The sequence below is a fragment of the Armigeres subalbatus genome, chromosome 3, assembly GCF_024139115.2.
Source record: "Armigeres subalbatus isolate Guangzhou_Male chromosome 3, GZ_Asu_2, whole genome shotgun sequence".
Classification (NCBI taxonomy): Eukaryota; Metazoa; Arthropoda; class Insecta; order Diptera; family Culicidae; genus Armigeres; species Armigeres subalbatus.
In genome coordinates this window covers 359,209,242-359,234,683 of record NC_085141.1, presented here as the reverse complement: position 1 = coordinate 359,234,683, position 25,442 = coordinate 359,209,242, and the positions used below count along the sequence as shown (strand labels likewise).

General features: G+C 40.9%; 1 protein-coding gene across 2 annotated transcripts; it reads left to right on the top strand.

Annotated features, from left to right (window-relative positions):
- Positions 1 to 243: 243 nt before the first annotated feature.
- On the top strand, positions 244 to 21,197 carry LOC134226225 (dynamin-like 120 kDa protein, mitochondrial). Of its 2 annotated transcripts, XM_062706844.1 has the most exons (11): positions 244 to 407; positions 1,659 to 2,080; positions 2,138 to 2,254; positions 9,208 to 9,252; positions 9,413 to 10,182; positions 10,382 to 10,656; positions 10,733 to 10,894; positions 11,279 to 11,466; positions 17,690 to 18,281; positions 20,317 to 20,606; positions 20,673 to 21,197. In XM_062706844.1, the coding sequence occupies exons 1-11, from the start codon at positions 379 to 381 to the stop codon at positions 20,735 to 20,737; spliced, it is 2,955 nt and encodes a 984-aa protein (XP_062562828.1). In that variant the 5' UTR covers positions 244 to 378; the 3' UTR covers positions 20,738 to 21,197. The 2 variants fall into 2 exon arrangements, with proteins under 2 accessions (XP_062562828.1, XP_062562829.1); XM_062706845.1 differs by lacking the exon at positions 9,208 to 9,252.
- Positions 21,198 to 25,442: the final 4,245 nt, after the last annotated feature.

Genomic DNA, 25,442 nt, shown 5'->3' with positions numbered 1-25,442 from the left:
CGGACAGCAGAACAAAGAGAACCGAAGCGACAATCTTTATCTTGTAACTAAAATATCTTTTCATTGAAATTTCGAAAAATTTAGTCTTTCGGTAATTTTATGCTTTGCAGTTCAGATCGGTAAAAAAAATTACCGGACAAGAAAATCGTGCGACAGCTGTGCAATCGTTGATCACTTCCTTTGTCCCTACTTTTTCCCATACGCCTATGCTCCATTTTACGTCATCCGCGGTTTTTCATCTTTTCTCTTCTCTGTCAGTGCTCGAAGCAAAAGTTCACGACATCGCCCGGTGATTGTGGTCTTGAATTTTCCCATTTTTCTTCTGGAAAAGAATGTCCGATTAGTGCAATCAGTGCAGAAAACCGATCCGGAACAACGATGGCACAATTATTGCGTGGAAAAATCAGGTAAGGTGGACGGAAATCTATCAAAAAATCTGCAATGAAAATCTCTGCTGGGGTGAAAAAATGATGATCGTCATCCGCCCTCCCCGAGCTAGCGGCTGGCTTTTGCACATACAAAAGCGATCGGTGAAAAACCAGAGATGATGTTATGTAAAAAGTTTATTGATTTTTTCCTCGTTTTATCTGTTTGGTGTGATGGGGTGAGAAAGTTGCTCCTCTGTGACGCTTTCCTTTATACTGGGAAAACAATGCCGAAAATCACTTTGATTCTAATATATCGTAAATAGCTTAACATTAGCGACTTGATAGCTGAATGTTATTTACGTTATTTAACATGAAAAGGATCACGTAAACCTGTTACAATGTATGCTTATGGGTAAGATAAATTGTTATTCAAGCCCAACTTTTCTATCTGCCCTGTCTAACAAAAAATAAATAAAAAAGTGGTTTCTAATATAACACGATCACTCAAGGCTCTATATAATGCACATCGAGTTTATTGATTTTAGATCTTCAAGTCCTTAAATCATTTTTTTTATCGAATCGACGTATCTAGAAATTTCAATTTTTGCATTGTTTAATACGTCGTTTTAACATATGGGAAATTAGATCCAATTATCTAACGAAATGCAAACAAAACTTTAGTTTCGACCGTGAAAAAACTGACCAATCTGAAGTGCCTTATCTGCAGCATACCGGTACATATTCTCACAAAGCATTTGAAGCAACTGAGTTGTTGTCAAACACGCCTATTGTGTGAAAAATCGTGAACCAACTTTTTTTCAAGGATTTCTGTATTCTTAATAACATGTGGTTACATTTGTATTCTTTTGTCAACGAAATTAAGGAATAAGACCGGAACAATTATTTTCTTCTGTCTCCAAGGCCCTCATTTTTTTGGCTTTATTATATGAATTTGATTTACATTAATTGACAATTCTATTGGAAAATTAATAAATAATTGAACTTGCCCAGAAAATTCTTAAGAAAACTGATGAGTTTTGCGATTTTAACAATTTATTCATTTATTGTTTATTTCCAACCCCTTCGTAAAGCAAATACTAACAGGACAAAAGGAGGAATTCATATTTGTTTTGGCCTAATTATCTTTCTCAAATAGTGTTTTTTTGTTATTGACAAGTCGCCACGAAAAAAAATATATGTTGCATTTAGAACAAAGTCGTATGTAATTATAACGTAAAAATAAATTTTTCGAACTAGCATTAATGATGGTATAATTAAAATTGTTTTCAGCATTGACCCTCGATTCAAACACATTCGACCAACAGTGTACGCTCTAAGTCGAGTAAACTTTTCCGGATTCTCGTACAATGGTAGCGGTAGTAGTGGAGGCAATGGCCAGCGACGTCAGAACTTCTACTACCAAGAGTTTTTACGAGGACCCAAGTTCGGAGGTTACCAGTACTATCAATCGTCACGTGGATACGCAATGCTGGTGGGGCGTGTTTTACGAGGAGTATTGAAACTGCGCTATTTGGTACTGGGTGGAGCGATAGGCGGTGGGGTAACTCTAAACAAGCGCTACGAGGAATGGAAGGATGGACTGCCGGATATGAAGTGGCTCGAAGAGGTAATGCCCGATAATGAAAAATGGGGTCAGTTCACCAAGAACTTGTTGGCCGTGAAGAACTCAGTAAAGGATTCCATCGAAATCGGTAGGTTCTGAAAAATAAATTAAAATATTAAGCAGTCCACTAAGTATTTTGTTTTAGATCCACGCCTGAAACAGCTCAGCGAGAATAAGATTAATGAGTGGCGAGAATGGTTTGATAAACGGTTAGATAATGCTATTGAGGCGGCAGAGACCCAGCAAAATCCTCAAATAGAAAGTGAGTACTAATAGTGTGTATGTTATATATGAAAACATTGGTGTCTGCTATCACAGTGTGTCTCTGACTGTTGTCAACAAATAGGTCCAAATTTTAAAATAAAATCTATTAGAGATGAGCCATTTTCTATCTGAAGAGAAATTGAAAATATTTTGATTGAGAATTTTATTGAAGATAAAGGACATAATAACAGGCATATTTTAATCTCCCCTTTGTGGTGTCTCAAAAAAAAAACCTTTGGAACAACATCTGTAGTAAAGCCTACAGATTTGTTCACACTCAATCTCCTAAACATCCAATGGAAAACTTAGTTAAATCCATAAACTGGTATTACAAAACGTTGCGCTTGTTCTTCAATTTGAGGATAATATTTTGAGATATATGACCGCATTTGCTTTGAAGAACTGGCTTGCTGTGAAAATTCACTTCGATAAATGATAGAAACAAAACTCTTCAAAAATAAATATCAATAGTTACGAGAACCTATTTTTTTACGTTCCGTTTTCTTATTCATCCTTATTCTTGTTTACGTACGAACGCGCTTTCGAACGAAAGCTGATGTGCATTCTCGTTTACGCCAGCAAAATCAAATGGGGAAAAGATTCGAACGCACTGCATTCGTTCTAAAGTTTCGTTCGTCCATAAACAAGAATAGGGGTGATTGTATTTGTTCGGTTTTATGTGTGCTATATCGATTAATGCAAAATTAATAGAACTTCGTCTGAACGCACGGTTGACCGCTAAAAGGAACAAAAACACCAAGCGAATTATCGGATCCGTCCATGATTATCTCGCAAAGGCCATTGAAGACGATTGGCAGTTTACATAGTCTTCATTAAAGGCGTTCGAGCAATAAAGACGAAGACCGTTGTGTAAGTTCTCTCATTCTACGATTCAAGACTACTGTTCCTTTGTCGGTAGCACGATCAATTCGACAAGCGCAAGCGTTGCTACAACGGTCAAGTCTGATGTTGCCCTGTTGTCAGAACCGGCGGTACCCCGTTTGGCATAATGCCATATGGCATAACGCCGTTTGGCATAATGGCCATTTGGCATAAGGGCCGTTTGGCATAATGGCCATTTGGCATAATATATATGCGGTGTCAAATTGAAGGCCATTTGGCATAATGGCCATTTGGCATAAGGGCCGTTTGGCATAACGACCATTTGGCATAATTTGTATGCGGTGTCAAAATGAGGGCCGTTTGGCATAAAGGCCATTTGGCATAATTTATATACGGTTCCAAATTAATTGCCGTTTGCAACAATTCATATGCAATAAAGAAGGGTAAATTACAGAAAAAATGAATGAAAGTTTTTCTATCAAGGCTTTCAAGAAATGGTCAGTTCATAAATTCCATTGAAATAAACAAAGAACTGCTCGCGTTTCAAAGAAGGGTAAATTATAGGAAATTAAAATGATAAGGTGTTGAAGTGAATAATCTTTAGCGGGATATACAGTGAACCCTTCAAGAGACGATGTTCTGACTCGATAACGAGTCATGTAAGCAAGTTATGCCATATTATAAAATATGTTATGGATTACTGCGATAATCCCTTGAAAAACCCTATAGGTTACTGCAATTCATCTGTGATCAGAATTGGTCACAAACAAGTTGCTGCAACCATTTTTGCCTGACTTTTGTTGCTCGGGAAGCTTTTCAAGGATTTTATATCCCACTTCTCGATATTTCCATGAGCCGATGGTCCCTTTATTATCGACTCATGGAGGTTTGACTGTCTCAACAATTTTATGGTGTACCGTTTCGTGATGCACGTGTTTGCCTGTTATAAGGCAAAATGTGTTATTTTGCCTTCTACAACTGCTCGCATTTGCCCGGTATAAGGCCAAATATGTTATTTTGCCTTCTTTGAATACTCGAATTTGCTCGGGTATTGGCAGCAAAACGATTCACTGCAAAATAATTCTAACTGCGGAATGATACAAAACGCAGAATGGAATATTGCGCAATGGTTATGATCGCGATGTGGTTCATCAAGAAATGGATTACCGCGGAATGTTGTATACCGCAAATTGTCGTATAATTTGCTTTAAAGTCTACTTAGCATCATCGGAGTAATTCACCTCCGATGATGTTAAGTAGATTCCTGGGCAATTAATTTGGAACAGTATGTAAATTATGCCAAATGGCCTTTAAGCCAAACGGCCCTCAATTTGACACCGCATACAAATTATGCCAAATGGCTATTATGCCAAACGGCCATTATGCCAAATGACCATTATGCCAAACGGCCCTCAATTTGACACCGCATACAAATTATGCCAAATGGCCATTATGCCGAACGGCCATTATGCCAAATGACCATTATGCCAAACGGCGTTATGCCAAACGGCATTATGCCATATGGCTTTATGCCAAACGGGGTACCGCCGTCAGAACCGTATTGCATCCCTGCTGGGAAAGGCAGTTGGATTGCGGACAAGTCCAGAGCAGTGTCAATCGTGACATGCAGGAAGTACCCAATCCAAGAAATAAATTCATCTCCTGACGATGAGGGTTTTGTAATAGCCAAAGTAAACGGTGTTTACTTTTGTAGCTGCTTCTGTTCTCCTAGATGGAACACAGAGCAGTACACATAGTCTATGGTATGTGATAGGATTGCGTAGGCGCACTATCTGGTCTGAAACCATTGAACTGGGGATCCCGGTTCACTGACGCCAGAGGTTTTGTCCTGCTAGAGTGTGTGTACTTCGAGCGACCATCAGGAAGTACGGTTAATGGTCAATTATACCCCCAATATAACCATAAGGTGGGTCAATACAGTTGACCTAGGAAGGCGTACCTCGCTGTTCAACCCGGAACTGTTAGATGAATCAATAAGATGGGGAAATCGGACTTTTGGCCTAAGCGGCGACGAGTAAGCGATGTCCTGACACGAACTTGAGTCGAGGAATGACTCAACTCAAGGAGGTTGGCGTTAGCACATCACAAGACGAAAGTCGTTGTGGTGCATAATCACCATGGGTTGCAGGAAGCCAAAATAACTGTAGGGACCTGCACAGTTAAGTCCATCAGAGCATTAAAGCATCTGGCCGTGATGATCGAAAACAAGCTCAATTTTACTAGCAACGTCGATAGGTACCTAATTGCAGTCCATGCGCGATTGTTGTTGCTAGTGATCGACGGGTGGTGAGATTACCACCTATGAAGTTAATGTGTTTTTATGCCTTGTGCGTTAGCATAAGTGTGAGCATTCTCAAGAGTATCCCCTTGAAGTATTGTTTAATTGCGGACCGTGGGGTACGGATTGGCGAAAGGGTTTTACAATTAATTGCGTATTATTCGGCAACTCGGCCGTACGAAAACCATTTTTTTGTTAAATATCTTGGCTGTGCATATGCACAGCATATGTTTCGAAATGGACAAATTGATATGAAATTTGCGAAAAAGAATCCACGTGTCTTGGAGGGACTCGAACCCTCAACCTCCTACTCTCTAGATAGGCGTGATAACCCCTACACAACAAGACCACTTGAAGGTCACGTTTGCGGAAAAGCCATCAGAATCCGAGTACCAACCTCCACCGCGGTTAGCTCTCTTTTTTGCAAATTGAATATCTTTCGGATGCTTGATTTGTCCAATCTCCACATGTGCTTTACTATTGTATACCCACAGCCAAGCGAGTGCACATTGTTTATTAAACGAGAGGATCGCACTCCATGCCCCCCAGTAACTGTCTGGGCGGGACGGTATAGAATGCGAATTCAATCGCACTCTGCTGTGCCAAAGGCGACCGCTTACGTTAAGGCAATCAAACTCATCAAATGCTTTAGCCAAGCAAGCCTTTGGCACAGCAGAGTGCGATTGAATTCGCATTCTATACCGTCCCGCCCAGACAGTTACTGGGGGGGCATGGAGTGCGATCCTCTCGTTTAATAAACAATGTGCACTCGCTTGGCTGTGGGTATACAATAGTAAAGCACATGTGGAGATTGGACAAATCAAGCATCCGAAAGATATTCAATTTACAAAAAAGAGAGCTAACCGCGGTGGAGGTTGGTACTCGGATTCTGATGGCTTTTCCGCAAACGTGACCTTCAAGTGGTCTTGTTGTGTAGGGGTTATCACGCCTATCTAGAGAGTAGGAGGTTGAGGGTTCGAGTCCCTCCAAGACACGTGGATTCTTTTTCGCAAATTTCATATCAATTTGTCCATTTCGAAACATATGCTGTGCATATGCACAGCCAAGATATTTAACAAAAAAAAAAAAAGGGTTTTAGTTTTAGTGCGTCTGATGAGCTTTTGTACAGCATCCATCCCCACACTATCTGAGTTAACTTCCTCAGGTGTCTGTTTGCAGTTTTCCGTTTCATTCATTAATTTAGTTTACATCGAAACAACAATTTGACGCCACAATACACGGTTCGAGGCCGCATCTCGCAACAAAACAAAATGCAAGGACACATCCACATTCGTTCAAAATAAGACCCCATCAGCAGCTTCACCTATATCCAAGCCAACGGACGAATTGTTTTCTCAAACTAATTTCCCTTCTGTGAACATCGAACTGAACGAAGACGATTGGACTGACGTTGACGAGAACACATCGAGTTCATCTGTCGACTACAATTGTCCTTTTCCGCCAAACATTTTTATTCGCTCAATCGATTCTTTATTTTATTTCCAACTTTCCCAAAGAACTCATATTTTTTTACGCCTCAGTATTTTTAAAATTTAAAACAAAAAATCGAAAAAGTGCTGTTTTTCAAAATTGGCCTAACATTTGTCCGACTTTGAACGAACATCGGGAACGAACATCAATTTTTCAAACCGGTTCACACATGCAGCACTTTTTCGGTTTTTGTGGGTTCTTTGGGAAATTTTTAAGGTCAAATTATAACCCAAAGAACCGGCTGAGACAATAAAACAAGATACAATTTTTGACAGGAAAGGTTACACACAAGCGGCGGCGTTCAAAGCGAACACACTTAAAATAAATCGCAGATTTCTGTGAAATTTCACCGAAATCTCAACAGCAGAACTGTTCGGTAAAAATTTTACAGATTTTCTGGTGGTTTTGACAGTTGAACAAAGGAAAATACAGCAGAAAATCGGTGAAATAATTACCGAACAAATTGCAACAAAATTCACCGAAATCTGTGAAATGATTTAAGTGTGAAAGTAAGAAAATGAAATCAAAAAAATATGCGGTGATCAGTCTTCCCTAAACAATGGGAAACAAGTTTTTGGCTCTGTAAAGCTGGATACGACGAGCGAGTCTTTAAAAAAATGATTTAAGTAAAAAAAAATCCATAATTTCCCGTATTTATTATGTTTGAACTTTATTATCAACTAGCTAACCCGACGAATTTCGTTTCGCCTAAAATTGATTTATTCTCTGATAAGTACTCGAGTTATGGAGAAATTTCTGGTTAATTTGTATGGGAGCCCCCTTCTCAGAAGGGTGAGGGGTTTCAAACCACCACATAAACCACAATGCAAGGTTGGCATTGCGGCTGCAAAAAGAGCACCATCTGCGATACACATTCCGATGCCATGGTGTAAAATATTATATCCCTATATATGTAGATGGCCCCACTACCACCGTGAGGCTACATGACCTGCCACCATGTATGTCCAATACAACCATCACCCAACACATGGAGCAGCATGGAAAAGTAATCTCCATACAAAACAAAGTTTGGAAGAATTTCTTTCCTGGGATACCGAACGGTGTCAGAGTGATACGGATGAGGATGGAAGTGCAAATACCATCGCGTATGGTGATAGTCAACAAATTTACACTAGTAACAATTCGAGGCAAAAAACAAGTGACATCGAGCGGAGGAACTCTGCAAGAAAAACGAACAGCTTCTTACATCGCCGAACAACAGAGCAAAGACGTGGACAAAAACGAGTATCGCACCGATACAATTGAAGCTACCCCGCATGCGGCAGATCACAACATCAGCGACAACGTTTCTAACGATGAGAACGACGACGACGACGACGACAACGCACTCAACAACCCACAATCCGGAACCACGGCAAAGAGACGACTGTCGACTGGAACAAGCGAATCGATCGAGGCTACACACTTAAAATAAATCGCCGAATTCGGTAAAAATTTACCGAAATCTCAACAGCAGAACTGTTCGGTAAATAATTTTACTGATTTTGACAGTTGAACAATGGAAAAAATTACAGAAAATCTGTAAAATAATTACCGAACAGTTCTGCTGTTGAGATTTCGGTAAAATTTACCGAATACGGTGAATTGAGTTAAGTGTGTAGATACGAACAAGATCGGAAAAGATCGTGTGATGATGAAAGCTGCCGAGAAGAGTTGCAGTACAGTATGGAGAAAATCTGTCCGATTCAGGTTCAGGATGGAAAGTGTACAACACTAGGTCGAAGAAGAAATGAAATGATGTATTGTAATGGGTAATGGGAGGGATATTTTTGGATACGTCATTAATGCACTCTAGCAGTGTGAAATGCCGCTAATAAAACAAACAAACAAAACCACATAAACATATCTTCCCTTCCAAAACCTTCAGATGCCAAATTTGGTTCCATTTGCTTGATTAATTCTCGAGTGATGATGAAATTAGTGTTTCATTTGTATGGGAGCCATCTTAAGAACCTTCCCCGGGCCCAAAAACCTCTGCATACAAATTTTCACGCCGATCGGTTTAGTCGTTTTAGAGTCTGTAAGGGTCAGAGAGACAGAAATTCATTTTTATGCATATAGATTATGTGATTTTCTTGAATGATAATGGTCATAGACACACTGTTTTACAGTCAGTATCGTCGTAGCTGGTAGGGGTTTTGGGCCATTCAAGAATGATTAATCAAGAAATTTAATCCTATACCTAAGGCCATGATAGAAATCGACCATAGTTTGTCATCCACAATGCCAAGCCACGACGAGACGACGTAAAATATTTAACCTAAGACAACTTTTATTTCTTTTCTTCCGTTCTTCAGGTTCCTTCCAGAATCTATCTGAACTCATATCAGATCTATACGGAGGTAATGCATTGAAAACCATCCTGCCCAAAATTCACTATCTTTTACAATTAACTGTCCCAAGTTCATCTTTCGTGTAGTGATTTAGTCATTCTTGAATCCAACGAACATTGACTAACGATCGCTCTCATTTGTCTAACTATTTGTTCATCTCATTTTCTAGCTACCAAAGAAGAACTTCGCAGCAAGAACACCGTAAATGCCAAGACTCTGTCAGCAGACGAAAGCCGGAGACGTGTGGAAACGCTCCAGACCCAGGTCGATGCGCTTCAAACGGAAATTATGAACGTTCAGCTCAAATATCAACGTGAGATCGAAAAGTTGGAGAAGGAGAACCGCGATCTTCGTCAACAGTATCTCATTCTGAGGACTAATCGCAAACAACCACAAAAGAAACGTATCAAGAAATCGCTTATCGATATGTATTCGGAAGTACTGGACGAGTTGTCAGGATACGATACAAGCTACAGTACGGCCGATCATCTTCCTCGAGTTGTGGTCGTTGGCGATCAAAGTAGCGGAAAGACCTCGGTGCTCGAGGCCATCGCACAAGCGCGTATTTTCCCTAGGGGCAGCGGAGAAATGATGACCCGGGCGCCCGTGAAGGTAACACTCTCGGAAGGCCCGTATCACGTGGCACAATTCCGTGACTCGGATCGCGAGTATGATCTGACGAGGGAGAGTGATTTGGCAGAGTTGCGTCGGGATGTGGAGATCAGGATGCGCAATTCGGTGCGAGGTGGTAAGACCGTCAGTATGGACGTGATTTCAATGACGGTGAAGGGGCCCGGTTTGCAACGAATGGTGCTGGTCGATCTACCGGGTATAATTTCAACTCAGACGGTGGACATGGCCGCCGATACCAAAGACTCGATCAAACACATGACAGAGCACTACATGAGCAATCCCAATGCGATCATTTTGTGCATTCAGGTTTGTAAAGTTTGCATGGTTTCCAAATTTTCACGATGAACTAGCTCTTTTTGTTTGCTTATAATTTTAGCAGTCTGATACATTTATTTATTTATTCTGCCCTTACCACATCTTTACTTTTATCTTCCTATATGTTTTTAATAACCTAATCTTCCTCAAAGACCAAAATTACGTTAAACACAGTAATACAATTTTCCAGGATGGTTCCGTTGACGCCGAACGAAGTAATGTCACCGACTTGGTGTCGCAGTGCGATCCCCTGGGCAAGCGAACCATATTTGTACTGACTAAGGTGGACATGGCCGAGGAGTTAGCTGATCCTAACCGCATCAGGAAAATATTGTCCGGAAAGTTGTTCCCGATGAAGGCCCTTGGGTACTTTGCAGTTGTTACCGGGCGTGGTCGGAAGGATGATTCAATCGAAATCATCCGCGAATACGAGGAGAAATTTTTCAAAAACTCCAAATTGTTCCAGTAAGTTGAATTATATAATTATATTTCAGAATTGATAGACAGCTAACTATATAAAACTATGAATTGTCTGTTGCAGGAGTGGTGTCACGATGTCACACCAGGTCACAACGCGTAACCTCAGTTTGGCAGTGGCTGATCGATTTTGGAAGATGGTACGAGAAACCATCGAGCAACAAGCCGATGCATTCAAGGCCACTCGTTTCAACCTGGAGACGGAATGGAAAAACAATTTCCCAAGGTTTGTGGATATTTAAACCTATGACCCGGTGCCAGCGAAAGTGGTACATTGCATTGACCAATAGAGTAGATTTTACAATTCGTCTCTTACAAGTTCTGCAATTCAATTGCACCACCTGTTAAGATCAAAGTGACTTAAGATTGAGGTATGAAAAGCATAGGTACCACTATTACTGGAAACAAAACTCAACATAATCCAAAAATCGTTACCAGTAAAAGTGGTAATGTATGTACCACTTGAGTTCGGAAGCATGTTCCAGAAACATCCATTCTGTGTTTTCCTAGTAAGCTAGTTTATTGACAAAAATGGTTTATGTATCACTTTTTCTGTCAACGGTTTATATATCTGATTTAATGTGCTCAATGTTTACTATTCTTTTTTAAGACTGCGAGAATCTGGACGAGATGAGCTCTTTGAAAAAGCCAAAGGTGAAGTGCTGGATGAAGTCGTCAACTTGTCGCAGGTGTCTGCCAAAAAGTGGGAGGAGTTACTGAACGATAAGCTTTGGGAGAAATTGTCCAATTATGTGTTTGAGAACGTATATCTACCGGCGGCGCAATCAGGATCGACGAGTAAGTATATGTATTCTGTTTTCTTAGTCCTATTTGTTCCGCTTTCGTTCTGCAGATTTAATTGATCACTAATCGATCGAAATATCGTATCGGATATTTCTCAACCAAACAGTTGAAGATATCCTTCAACAAATGTAGGTATGAATTGATATGAAATGATTTCCACATAGAAGGAAGTTCTATTCTGCCGTAATCTGAAAAAGTGACGTATACGCCATTTTCCAAAAATGATGTTAATGAGTACTACTCATCGAGTTCTTTAACAGAAAAATGGAAAACATGCATGTTGTAAAATGGCTGTTACGTCATATAATACTTAGGACGTAAAAACTGGGCAGCAGCGACAATGTCCAAGGGCTTGACGATTCCTCCCCAGGCCATCTGCGAGACACCTGCCTAGGATGTGGTGGGGTTTGACAGTGAGCTTTGTTAAACTTCTATAAAAAGCTGCATGTATCCGCAAGCAGTCTCCGCCAAAGCGATCGTGTGCCGCTCAAAGCGCACAAGCCCAAGTCCAGGAGTTAGATGGGACGCTAAAGAGACCTGACACGACGGTCCTCCGACGAGACAGGAGGTTTGTGCAAGCCCAATAAGCCGCCTAAACAAACATAGGGCGACCCGACGACGATAAAGAAGCGTCTTATGCACAGCTGATGGATGATGGATGCCCACTGCGAGACATAAAAATCGTTATCGGCGACATGATAGCTCAGGTAGTAAGTCTGGACAGTCTGCATACCGGATCGAACGTCAACGGCCAACGATGCATAAACTTTGCAGTCTCCCGCGGAATGGTAGTCCGAGGTAGTTTCTTCCAACACAAAAATATCCACAAAGCTTGTTTTTTACTAAGCTGTGGGTTTATTCTCAACTTAAACTCCCCTGATGACCATAAAACGTGTGAAAACTAAAAATATGCGAAATATTACTCAAACACGAACGCATGGTAGAAAGCGGCTGACACGAAATTTACGTTTTTTGACAGCAAGACCAAATTACTGATTTCCATCAAAAGATTCATTGCTGATATGTGTTCAGTAATTGGATTTGCTGGATCTTAGTGAAATGTCGAAATAAACAATCATTGACAGTGAATATTAAATTATTTGCTTGAATCAGTCAATCAGCAGCTTAGCAAAATTATATTCCCACAATTGATTGCAGAATAATAACCCAACGACCTTTCCCGCAGATGGTACAGTTCTGGTCGAAGACGGTGTTTCTGTCTTTTTAGAACCAACACGACTGGGTCTACCTTTACCCGCAACCATGCACTTTACCTTAGTAGAGTTAATGGTTAAGCCTCCCTCTTCAGCGTGACAAAAGCCACCACTACTCTGCCCATGGTTCCATAGTTGACGTAACAATCATTGCACGTTGGCATGTATTTCGAATAATTTAGGTTTGGAACAAGCAACGTATCGATGTTGCAGCGGTTCGATTGCCCTAGGAAATGCGTGATAAGTAAAACTCGACAATTTCGAATGGTTGAATCATGAAATCATGGGCATTACTGCCCTGCGATCGATTCCAACGAGGTCGATGTCGTCCGCAAAGCCCAGAAGCAACAGCGACCATGATAGTACCGTTTCTTAGCATTCCACATCTCTTAATCGTGCTCTTGAGTACAATATTCAACAATAAATTCGAAAGTGCATCACCCTGCTTCAATCCATCTAAGGAAACAAACGAGGTCTGCAATCCGAATACTTGATTTCGAGTCATCAAGCGTTGCACGTATCAGCCTAATCAGTTAAACCGGAAAACCATGTTCATACATCTGCCACAGCTAATTTCTTTTAGCTGAATCTGACGGCGTTTTAAAATGAACAGATGGTGAGTCTGCAGTTTGTAAATACTCCCGGAATTTATCAAGGATCATCCGCAGGCTAACCATCTGATCCGCGTTTATTTGTATACAACATCAACAGGCTCTGTGTGGCGTGTAAATATTAGTCCCAATGTCTTAGAAGCTTTATCGACAGCGTACGAGATGTGCTGCTTAAATGTTAGCTCTGAGTCCAGGACTACACCAATGTCTTTGATGTGACTCGTGCGTTCGAGTGTCGTGTCAAGTAGGTTGTAGTCAAAAATTATCGGTTGTTTCTTTCGAGTGAACGTTATGATGGAGCACTTGGCTGGGTTTACGACCATACGGTTTAGAAAACACCAGCTGGCAAAATGAGTGACCTGCCGTTGTAAATTAAGACAGTCAGTAGTTTAACTAATTTGGAGAAACATTTTCAAATCGTCAGCGTTCGACATTCAAGGGCTTTCGATGACTAGATGGACGTCATTGAAGTAGAGCAGGAATATTAGTGGCCCAAGATGGCTTCCTTGCGGTATTCCAGATGTTGCTTGGAAACTATTCGATTCGCAGTCATCTAAAGTCACCATCAGTTGTCGGCCAGTCAAGTATGAGCGGAACCAGCACAATAAATCACTACCGATGCCGTACCTGTCGAGTTTGGCAACAGCGATAGCATGGTTCAACTTGTCAAATGCGGCAGACAGATCGGTGTAGATAACATCGGTTTGCATCCTTCTGAGCATGCTGTTGGTGATGTACGAAGTAAGGCATAGCAAATTGCTAGTGGTAGAACGACCGGCGGTAAAGCCGTGTTGGTCGGGGCTGAGATGTTGTGCGAATGTAGTGGTTCCATAACAACGTGTTCGAACAGATTAGAAACGGCGTTTAATGACGTGATTCCTCGGTAATTATCTACGTTGCGTTTGCTACCTTTCTTGTGCACCGGGAACATGTGAGCGATTTTCCAGCAAGATGGAAATATGCCACTAGACAGTGACAAATGGAAAATACGATGAAGACGGTCAAGCAAACAAGAAATTTGTTTTTTTGAGGAAAGCAGATGGAATACCGTCTGGTCCTGGATTATAGGACGACTTGAGTTTTGTGCGGCCCTAGATATAGCGTCAACGTCGACATCTAACACGCCTAATGTTTGGTTGCTTAATGGAACGTTGCTAGCTGCGAGACTAACTTGGTCAGCACAGCACTAATACGCTCATCGCTGAAGACACTGGCAAATTTTTCAGCGAATAGCCCACAGAGCCCGATGGAGTAGACGCTGTTTCACCGTTGTACTGCATTGAAGATGGCAGACCAGATTCTTTGCGCTGTTTGTTGATGTAACTCCAAAGATATTTCGGCCGCTGCTTGAACTCACGCTCAATACTGTGCTGGTAACGCAAAAAGTTCTGACGACTGACACGCTGGTATTCATGGTTGAGCCTCACGTACTGATCTCGCAGTGGTAGTGTCCGATACTTGGTAAATTGCCTCAGAGCAGCTCTCTTAACTGTCTTCAGTTTTCGTAATCCGCTTGTCTGCCAGAGAGGTCGCGAAATGTTATTCAGAACTCTCTTTCGTGCCTATCGATGACGTACATCATGACATGTGAGAAGACTAGAGCAGCTTTCCCCCCAGCAGAACGTTTCCCCAATCGATACTCGATAAAATACATCTGTAATACTTAAGTGGTCGGCTTTGGCTTTCTTAAAATCGTATGACACGAGCGCAGTACGTTCGATGAAGTCGTGTACATGACTGTATTCGATGCTGATAAGTAGTGGAGGGTGATGAGCAGCATTTTTGCGCACCAGTGCGCAAGGTGCTGGAAATATGAGCGGTACATTGTCCTGTCTGCTCTGTTTACAAAGCATAGGTCCAAAGTGAACGTTTTCATTCAGAAAGCCGTTATTTTGGCTAAGAGTGGCTGAGCTGTAGTTATCCAAAAGGCTGACAGCGCCAGCATGCAGGATCGAATGTTCTGGATCAGGGTAAAGGAAACCGCTGTGGGACTGCTTCCAAGGGACACCAGTCAGGTTGAAATCGCCCAGGACAAGCACTTCATCAGTCGGAGTGGCTGTTTCTAAGACGGCGAAGACTGATTGGCAGTGAGTATCGATGAGTTGTATGTCACAGACCAGAACAGGAGGGATATACAACGAGCACAGGAACAGTCTTCGGTCACCCATCTCGATTGATACCCAGACTTGTTCGAGACTCCTCCAAGAATCGCTTTCAACTGGTTTTGCTTTGATTCCGGAACGCACGGCAATCAAGACACCGCCACCAGTAGACTTCCTGCTGTTGTGTTGATTCCGATCGCAACGAAATACTTCGTACGTTAATTGGACCTTACGAAAACTTGCCTGATTTTCGCCGCCGAACACGCAACAGCATCTCCCCTCTGAAATTGGCACACTCTCGTCTGTGCTCTTTCTAATATATTTGGCATAAAAGGCCATCAAACCAGCCGGTAGGCAGTTCTCCATCATCCCATATCTTTTGAATAATGTGGTGGATCGATTGATGCAGCTTCTTGTCCGGGATTTTGTCCTTCCCAGCAGCTTCACTGTTTCCAGCTCATTTAAAGCCTCCTTTACCTCATTCAGCGTTGGTGGTACCACAGCTTAACTGTCGTCGACTATGTCCGTCCTTCGCCTTAATATACATTTCTTTGTCTCCTTTCAACAAAATCTTCGAAGAGCTTCTTCCACCTGGCTGCCACCATAGTTTTGTCCAAGATGAATACACAGCTAGGTGTTGCAATGTGCTCAGTTTGTGGAAGAGAAGAAGGCGGGGGTGAAAAATTCATTTTCAGTGCAAAACGACAACAAACCGGCTGGCTCTCCCATACTAAAATTCAAGATGGCTGAATCGTGAATTTGGCAGATTGGAACACCTAGTGGTGTATTCATCTTGGTCTTGTCTGTCAACAAATTCCCCTCATTGCACATAGCGGGCACTGGTGCATTCCTACGCCGGGCGCCATTAACACTCGCTTAAAACCTTCGCATATCGTTTCCAGCCATGTTCTCCTGCGCTTCCTGTGTGATCACTCATCACTGATATGAGTTCTTCCTTTGAGACTCAGTGAGGTGACAAGGGGGGTCATACGGAGGATAGAACATCACAACTCTGCCCGGTATACTGCTGATGGACACGGCTTGCTAGATGTACTGCCGTGAATCGCATATCTGTCCCATCTTTGCTGGGTTTCCTATGCATATGGGACAAATATGCGATTCACGGCAGTGTAGGTATTGTTCTCCATAATATTGCTATCGAGTAAAGCTTCTGTTGCATGTTACGAACGAGTGTGAAAATGTTTGCCCACCGAGAACTATTATTCCTATTGCCTGTCCGTATTCAACTGCCTAATCACTAAGTTACTGCGAGGACGATATGGAATTGAACATAATGGACATCTGTTGGCACTATGTTCTTTGACAATTTTTGTACAAGAGGGTCAGTCATAATGGACGGTGATCCAATTGATTGTAATTTCATGTTGTATGAGATGTTGCATACGTTGCAAAATATTAAATATCATATGTACACCTGTGTTCAGAATAATAGCAGCGGAAGCCGTTTTTCATACAAAAGGGGTCAACTTTGACAAGCTGTAACTTAGTACCCCGATGACCGATTGAGCTGAAATTTTGGCAGTGAACTACAAATACACCCAGGTTTTTTTTACACGGTTTGGTTTTAGTCGTTTAAGACCTTCAGCGTCAAAGAAACAATGAGTTGATTCCACCAAAAAATTCACAAAAAATCAAAGAAAATTCAGGGGGTATTTATAAAGTTGTGAAAGTTCGGGTTTACCGAGAAATTGATGAATTCCAACCGTGTAAAAAAAAACCTGGGTGTATGTTGAAATTTACACATACTTTGTATCATTTTTTTTCAAGTGGCGCGTTCAAAAATTACGCACTAGGTCAAATTGTTCAAAAAAATAGCAGTTTTTATTTTTGATATATTGGCCAATTCAAATGTCAAATTCCACAATTTGTATTTTTTAAATTATAAACTTAGTGTCTCATAGCACCTGAGTTCAAATTTATAACATTCCAATCAATAGTTTTCCTGATATTTTGAAAACAAAAACAGCTTTTATTTTAAACAATTTGATCTAGTGCGTAACTTTTGAACGCGCTACTCAAAAAAAATACATAGTATGTGTAAATTTCAACATATTTGTAGTTCACTGCCAAAATTTCAGCTCAATCGGTCATCGGGGTACAAAGTTACAGCTTGACAAAGTTGACCATTTTGTATGAAAAACGGCTTCCGCTGCTATTATTCTGAACACAGGTGTAACATGACGGTTTTGCATAACAATTTTTTGAATAACAATTGAATCACCATTTCCTTTACCTTTAAATCTCAATACATAATCAATTTATTTTTCAGATTCCTTCAACACCATGGTTGATATCAAGTTACGCCAGTGGGCCGAACAAGCGCTACCTGCCAAGTCCGTTGAAGCAGGATGGGAGGCCCTGCAGAAAGAGTTCCAGCATCTGATGGAGGTGGCCCGAAAAACACCGGATCACGATAATCTGTACGATCACTTGAAAAGTGCGGTCATCGATGAAGCCATTCGCCGACATACGTGGGAAGACAAAGCGATCGATATGCTGCGGGTGATTCAACTGAACACTCTCGAAGACCGCAGTGTGCACGATAAACACGAATGGGATCAAGCGGTACGATTCTTCGAAACCTCCGTCAAGGAGAAGCTTCAACAAACGGAGCAAACAATCAGTGAAATGTTCGGTCCGACGACGTCACAGAAGTGGCTCCAGTGGCGTTCATCCACCGATGAACAGAGCAAGCGAAAGCACGTGAAAGGTGAGCTGGACAAAATTCTCGCAAGTGATTCAAAACACTCGCCCACGCTGAGCTACGATGAACTGACGACAGTGCGGAAAAACTTACAGCGAGGCAATGTGGAAGTGGAAACAGATTATATCCGGGAAACGTGGTATCCAATCTACAGAAGGTAAATTTACTACAATAGCATTGGATAATTCAAATTTCTTATCTTTCTGCCTTTCCCATACATTATTTAAAAACTGTAATATCACTCCAAAAACTCTAATGTGTCGAATCGGTCATTACGTTTTGAAGATATAGCCAATGCACTGCTTCAGACGGGCATACGGGCACAAAAGTTTTTGGAACTGATTTGTTGGTTATGATAATAATAGCGAGATGACATCATAATAATATGCACTCTGGAACCACGCTGGCAACCACACAATCAACAAAAATTTATCAAGGCACATTGGTGAATTGATGCGGGGTTTTATTTTGCATTGAGCTATTACGGAGAAAAAGAAAAATTTGGATGGCTACGCGGAAATAACGCGCAGAGGTAAATCCCCGCACAGAACAAATCATGCATAGTGTGCGTTGAATTGAGTTCAAACAATAGAGCAAATCAACTGTCACAAAGTTTAATAAGTTGAACAGCTCGTAAACATTAAATTATTTCAAAATTAAATTTAGATGAATGTTATGCATAGATTTATCATAAAGTTCTTATGCAGTTTATAATGATTGGTCTTACATGCGGCTTATAGGGTCTGCACAAACATCCTATCTCCTCGGTGGCCGTTGTATAGGTAAGGTCTGTTTAGAGTCCCACCCACCACCAGGGCTTGGGTTTATATGCTGTGAGCGGCACACCACACGATCATTTTGATAGGGCCTACATGCGAATACATGTAGCTTTTTATGTATGCCAAGCCCCCAATTCGCAGTGGCCATTGCAAGGAAGACAAGCTCTTGGACATAGGATCCCCTTAAAAGTATCTTTTATTCCTTGCATTGAATGGCTTTACTCTAAAACAAAGTTGTATCTATACCTATAGCTTCATCAAAAGTCTTTAGGATCACTCCAAACCGAACTTTTTATGTTACACAATTGTTCGTTCCTCGCCAAATGATTAAGGATGAAACAAATATTATTTTAAACTTGTTTCCTAAGAATTTTCCACTTCCTTGAAGTTCGCTTTTCTATTATTTGATTACTCATTGTTTATTTCCATCCTCCTTCCATTCTCCTCGTTCAAAGCTCGGGTATAAATCCAATAAAAAATCCCCAATAATCCTCTTATTTTCAGATAAATTGTTCTGGTAGGTGATAGTTAGGTGTCAAAAAAAAACATAAGCAAAACATTGCAAATTTAGCATAGGCTGCCTTTGATCACTACCCAGGAAAATATTCATTGGAAGCGCATAAAATTTTCCCGTATTCAAAATCTTTCTTGCAATGCGTAATAACGTTTTTACACATATTCAAGAATTCACGCATTTGTTTACGTGGTTTAAACACAAAATATGTTACCGAGGTTTTTAAGTAGCACGAGGAGTACGAAAAATCCGCGAAAACTAATTACCGTAGAAGTTGTTTTTATGCAAATTTAGAAATCTACGCCGTTTTTTAAAACTTACGTGCAGGCTTGTAAAATGTCATCTGCATGTCATTTGACTAATTTATAAATAACTTTCTTCAGAAGTAAAATTCACATCATAATTTTAGATGTACTCATAAAGCTTGAGTAGGGCTATATTTTTGTTCAAGGGTATATTGCTCTAAATATAACATCCAAGGCTGGAGAGTGAAAGCTCTCCAAAATGTCACGTGTCATTTTACATAATGTCATTTGAATTACATTTTGCCTCCCACGCCTCAGATTACATATTTACAGCAATATCCTGTTAGGTTGTAGGCACATTTAGGCGCTATAAGTTCGTCATACATTAAGAATCAATAGCTAACTTCTGAAAAAAGGTTCTGGGAAAATTATTCAAACGAATGCAAATGACATTTTACAACACTGCTTACGTGATTTTGCCACGTACATGTTCAGGGATTTATGTTTTATACGCGATATGTAACTTTCCAAAGTTCCTCACTGCTTTTCTTTTCTCTAACTCTTTTAGGTATTAGTTTATTTAATTTATTCTCGTTCATGTTTCATCAATTATTTCATTCTTTTGATCCATTAAACAACACCTTTTAATTGTAGGCACTTCCTAAAACAAGCCATCAACCGAGCATACGATTGCCGCAAAGCATACTATCTGTACACCCAGCAGGGTTCCGACTGTGAGATAAACTGTAGCGACGTGGTGCTCTTCTGGCGCATCCAACAGGTGATCAAAGTGACAGCCAACGCCCTGCGGCAGCAGGTGATCAATCGAGAAGCCCGCCGGTTGGATAAGGAAATTAAAGAAGTGCTAGACGAGTACAGTGAAGACGATGATAGAAAACAACAACTGCTAATCGGAAAACGCGTAACGCTGGCCGAGGAACTTAGTGAGTGTTAACATTCAACGTTTGAATGAATATCGAAGTTTCAACCATGATTTTGTTCTCTTCCAGTTCGAGTAAGACACATTCAAGAGAAGCTGGAAGAATTTATCAATGCGCTCAACCAGGAGAAGTGAGAGCCGTAAAAACTGCCTCTAGCGCATTTCGGAGACGAACATTCGGACAAAACACACTACGCTGCTTCAAAAGCATTCATCATTCGAAAACGAAGAGAAAGGCATCCCATTTGTTAAGAAACAAAGTACCTTCCAAAGCATCCTTCGTGAGCAAAACTACTCATTGTTCATCAAAGTGGACATAACCGCAAGCGATTCCAGCCCAAGCTATTTATATTATTATTTCACGTTTTTCTTCCAGATCTAAATTGTACCCAAACAGTTAATCGTTTCGGTAGTATTTTTGTTTGAATTGTGATTTTATTTGGTTTTTATTTGAAGTACAGTGATAATTCGTTACGCTTGGACTCCTTATTCAGTTGCATCATTTCTTGTGATCTAAAGCAAACGTATTGAGCGAACTGATTGGCTGAATTGAATGGCACGTTTGATTGTAATAAAAATCTAAACTGAATCGAAATCGCTTGAATTCCTGTTGTTGAATTGAAAAATATCACATTTTCTACTCTCAACGACTGTTAAATTCGTTATCCAATCAAAAACTCAAAAAATAATTCTCGATTTTCTAAATTATGGACACATACAAACATGCATAACACTTAAGAATTTTCCACACTGAGTCACTGGACTTGTTCGCATTTTTTACCTGTATTTTAATTGGTTTTGTGTCAAAACCTTAACTTAAATCTTATAAAAATTCTGCCTATGCAGCGAAAATTTACATTTTCATGTTTGAATTGAATTTTAATGCGGTTTTCACGTTGAGGCATATGTGGACCATTCTCTTAAAGATCATAAACTTTCACATGATAAAATTTGTTAATAAGTTATTAAAAAGAATGACCCATATTGCCCCGTATGTTCATATTGCACCTACTACCCCTATAGTGAGTGACTAGCTTACGCATATTTGGGATTTTATTAGACATCTGCAATCCAAATTTTCTTGAGAATTGTGGTTTTAATTCTCTATACTGCCGTGAATAGAATATTTGTTCCATATGAATAGGAAACTCAGCAAAGATGGGACAGATATGCGATTCACGGCAGTATACCTCGTAATGATACCAAAATGAACAACATTATTACCAGAAATATGTTTTTTTGCTATTTTATTAATACTGTTTCAATACACAAACTAAATTATAATTTTGTTGAAGAGTTAACGACGGCCTTTAAAGGGTTGAAAAAGAGTCCCTGGATGCTCCTTCTTATAATATATGTTGCATTTGCATATTTTTGGCCACCGATATGTATGAGGATTCCCCATAGTGTAATCTCCCGTCTTGTGCAACGACCAAAAAGGGAATTTGTTGAAAGATAAAACTGAAGTGGGTGTCAGGTGGTGACGTGTGGGCCGATCAACTGTTTGCCCTCAGGCAAATCCTTGATAAATTCCGGGAGAACACCTTGCAGACACATAATCTGTTCATTGCTTTCCAAACTGCGTACGGTTCAGTGATACGACTGAGGTAAATAATTATGCTACAACATGGGTTTTCGGCGAAACGGATACGGTAGATTTGTGTAACGGTGAACGGATCGAAATCAATTGTAAGGGTTGCAGATGAAGTTTTAACATCATTTAGTAACCAGCAGGGTATGCGCATGCGCTCCTAAATTTACTGTTCGATATAGCGCTGCAGTGGTACCATTTCGTCGGTGGTTTAATGCCCGGAAAATACCCAACTAATATTTAATGTCAATGTAAATGTTGTTTCAACTCGTCTATACGGCTTCAAGCTGAGTGAATGTGCTATACATATGATCAAGAACTTCTATTCAATGCGTTTACCAGCAAACCTGGCGAATCTATTCAGCTGTTTTTGACGTGCCTGCACAACTACTTTACAGCATGTTACACATTTTTTCTCAATCTTTACTAAACCATTTAGTAATATAATTCGCTTCAATGGAATCTGTTAAATAAGTTTTTTTAATGTTTTCAGAGTAAAATTTTCTCGATCTGTATAAATGCTACTCTGCTGCTAATCGTTTAACAGTAGCCGTCAACAGAAATATCGCTTCTAAATGGCTTGTTCTCTTACACTATCTGCTAGCATAATGACAGCGCTTTGTCAGTTACTATAAGAGCAGGTGAATACCTTTGTAGCAGCATTACAGAAATCAATAGCTCATACACAACTTCGGAAACAAAAATCAAATGCATATATTGCGGTTTTGACGTTCCATACTGATAAGCTATTAAAAGAAGCAGTCTAAGGTTCACTTAAACGTTGTGTAATCTTCAAAGATATAGAAGTTGCCTAAAAGCTTCGTTAGTTCATTTATAGCGGCATTACGCTATATTGTTAGTGCTATCCAGCATTTTACGTGCGGTAATGGCCGCCACAATTTAACTCACTTTTTGGTAGGATGGATTCGATTTGACGTTTGGCTTGTGTCATATGACACCGCAGCGATCATCATCATCATGTATTCATCATTATGATGATGAAAACTTATCGTTTTTGTGTCATACGACACAAGCCAAACTTCAAACTATTTCCACCCTACCAAAAACTGAGTTGGATTGTGGCGGCCATTAGCGCTCGTAAAATGCTGGATAACAACAGCGAAAACGTTTTCATTGTGAATGATACTCACCGTGATATGGGAAGTTGCTAATAAGCAACTCAGTTACATACATGAGCTCTTAACCGATAAGCTTTGTTGCTAATTCAGACAGAGCTGTTTTATGACTATATGAAAGCTGCATAAACGATAAAAGATGAAATATATTTGGCACAAATTGACTAGCTGATAGATATTTGGGTAATAATCGAGTTGAAGTTTAAGGGATTATTTGCGGAGGCTTTTCTTTTATTCAGCATTGAATGCTTTTATTCATTATATTATACTAGCTAGAAGTTGAAGCTTTTAGCACCAAAATTGTTAGTTGTGCAGGGGTCGATCGCATAAAGCCGAGATACTCAAAGCTGACCCCATGACATCCGCTCAACTACTGCATCGTTTATTTCGTAATATCTGGGACATCGCAACTTTTCTGGTCGACAGGATGCAAGGTAAGTGAAGGCACTCAAAAAGGGTGATCTGACTGTATGCGATAACTGGCGAGGCATTATGCTGCTATGCACCGTTCTCAAAGTTCTATGCAAAATTATCCTAGCCCGGATTCAGGAGAAGATCGATGCGACTCTCCGGCGGCAGCAGGCCGGATTCCGTGCCGGAAGATCCTGTGTGGACCATATTGTCACGCTCCGCATCATTCTGGAGCAGGTCAACGAATTCCAAGAGTCCCTTTACTTGGTATTCATTGACTACGAAAAAGCTTTCGACCGTCTCAATCACGAGAATATGTGGGGCGCCCTGAGACGCAAGGGGGTTCCTGAGAAAATCATCGGCCTCATCGAGGCACAGTACGAGGCCTTCTCGTGTAGAGTGCTGCACAATGGGGTCTTGTCCGACCCTATCCGGGTCGTAGCTGGTGTGAGGCAGGGATGTATTCTATCACCGTTACTGTTCCTCATCGTAATCGACGAGATTCTGGTAGGTGCGAATGACCGTGAACCAAACCGCGGGCTTCTATGGCAGCCTATAAGCACGACTTCGAATTGGCTGATGACATTGCACTCCTCGCTCAACGGCGCTCTGACATGCAGAGTAAGCTCAACGACCTTGCCGAGCGCTCCTATACGGCAGGTTTAGCCATAAACGTCAACAAAACCAAATCGTTGGATGTAAACACGGTGACCCCTTCCAGTTTCACAGTAGCCGGGCAACCAGTGGAGAATGTTGAAAGCTTCCAATATCTTGGTAGTCAAATGGCTTAAGACGGAGGTACCAAGATCGACATAGGCGCACGGATCAAGAAAGCAAGAGCTGCCTTTGCGAGTTTAAGAAATATCTGGAAAAATAGGCAGATAAGTGAACGCACCAAAATACGAATTTTCAACTCTAACGTGAAATATGTGCTGTTATACGCTAGCGAAACATGGTGTGTATCCGTGGAGAACACTCAACGGCTGCAGGTGTTCATCAACAGATGCCTGCGGTATATAATTCGGGCCTGGTGGCCTCACAACTGGATCTCAAACAACGAGCTCCATCGTCGTTGTCATCAGAAACAGAAATTCGGGATCGGAAGTGGGAAGCTGGATCGGCCACACTCTACGTAGGGGCGGAAACGAAATCTGTAAACAAGCATTATACTGGAATCCAGCGGGACATCGCAGCAGAGGCAGACCCAGAGGCTCATGGCGGCGAAGCCTCAATAAAGAAATAAAAGAAGTCGACCGAAATCTAACCTGGCAACAGGTTAAAGCGATAGCTGGGCAACGCTCAGGATGGAGATCTTCCAAGTCGGCCCTTTGCACCACCGGAGGTGTACAGGATCCATAAGTAAGTAAGCAAACTGTCAAACCCCACCACATCCTAGGCAGGCGTCACAACTCACAGATGACCTGGGGAAGGATCGTCAAGCCCTTGGACATAGTTCCTGCTGCCCTAATGCAGAAATGTAATGCATGCATTTAAACAAATATCTAGCATTTATTTTTTCAATTTTCACCTAAACCTAAATCCGCATGATACCCTAAAATTGTTATGTAAATTCACGCCAAATCCGCGAAAATCACGACATCCGCGTAGTAGTAACAACCCTGGAATGATATTTTCGTGTGACTCCACCTCAAATACTGATACCTACTCTTTGTTTTTTTTTTTTTGTAATAGCCTACTCACA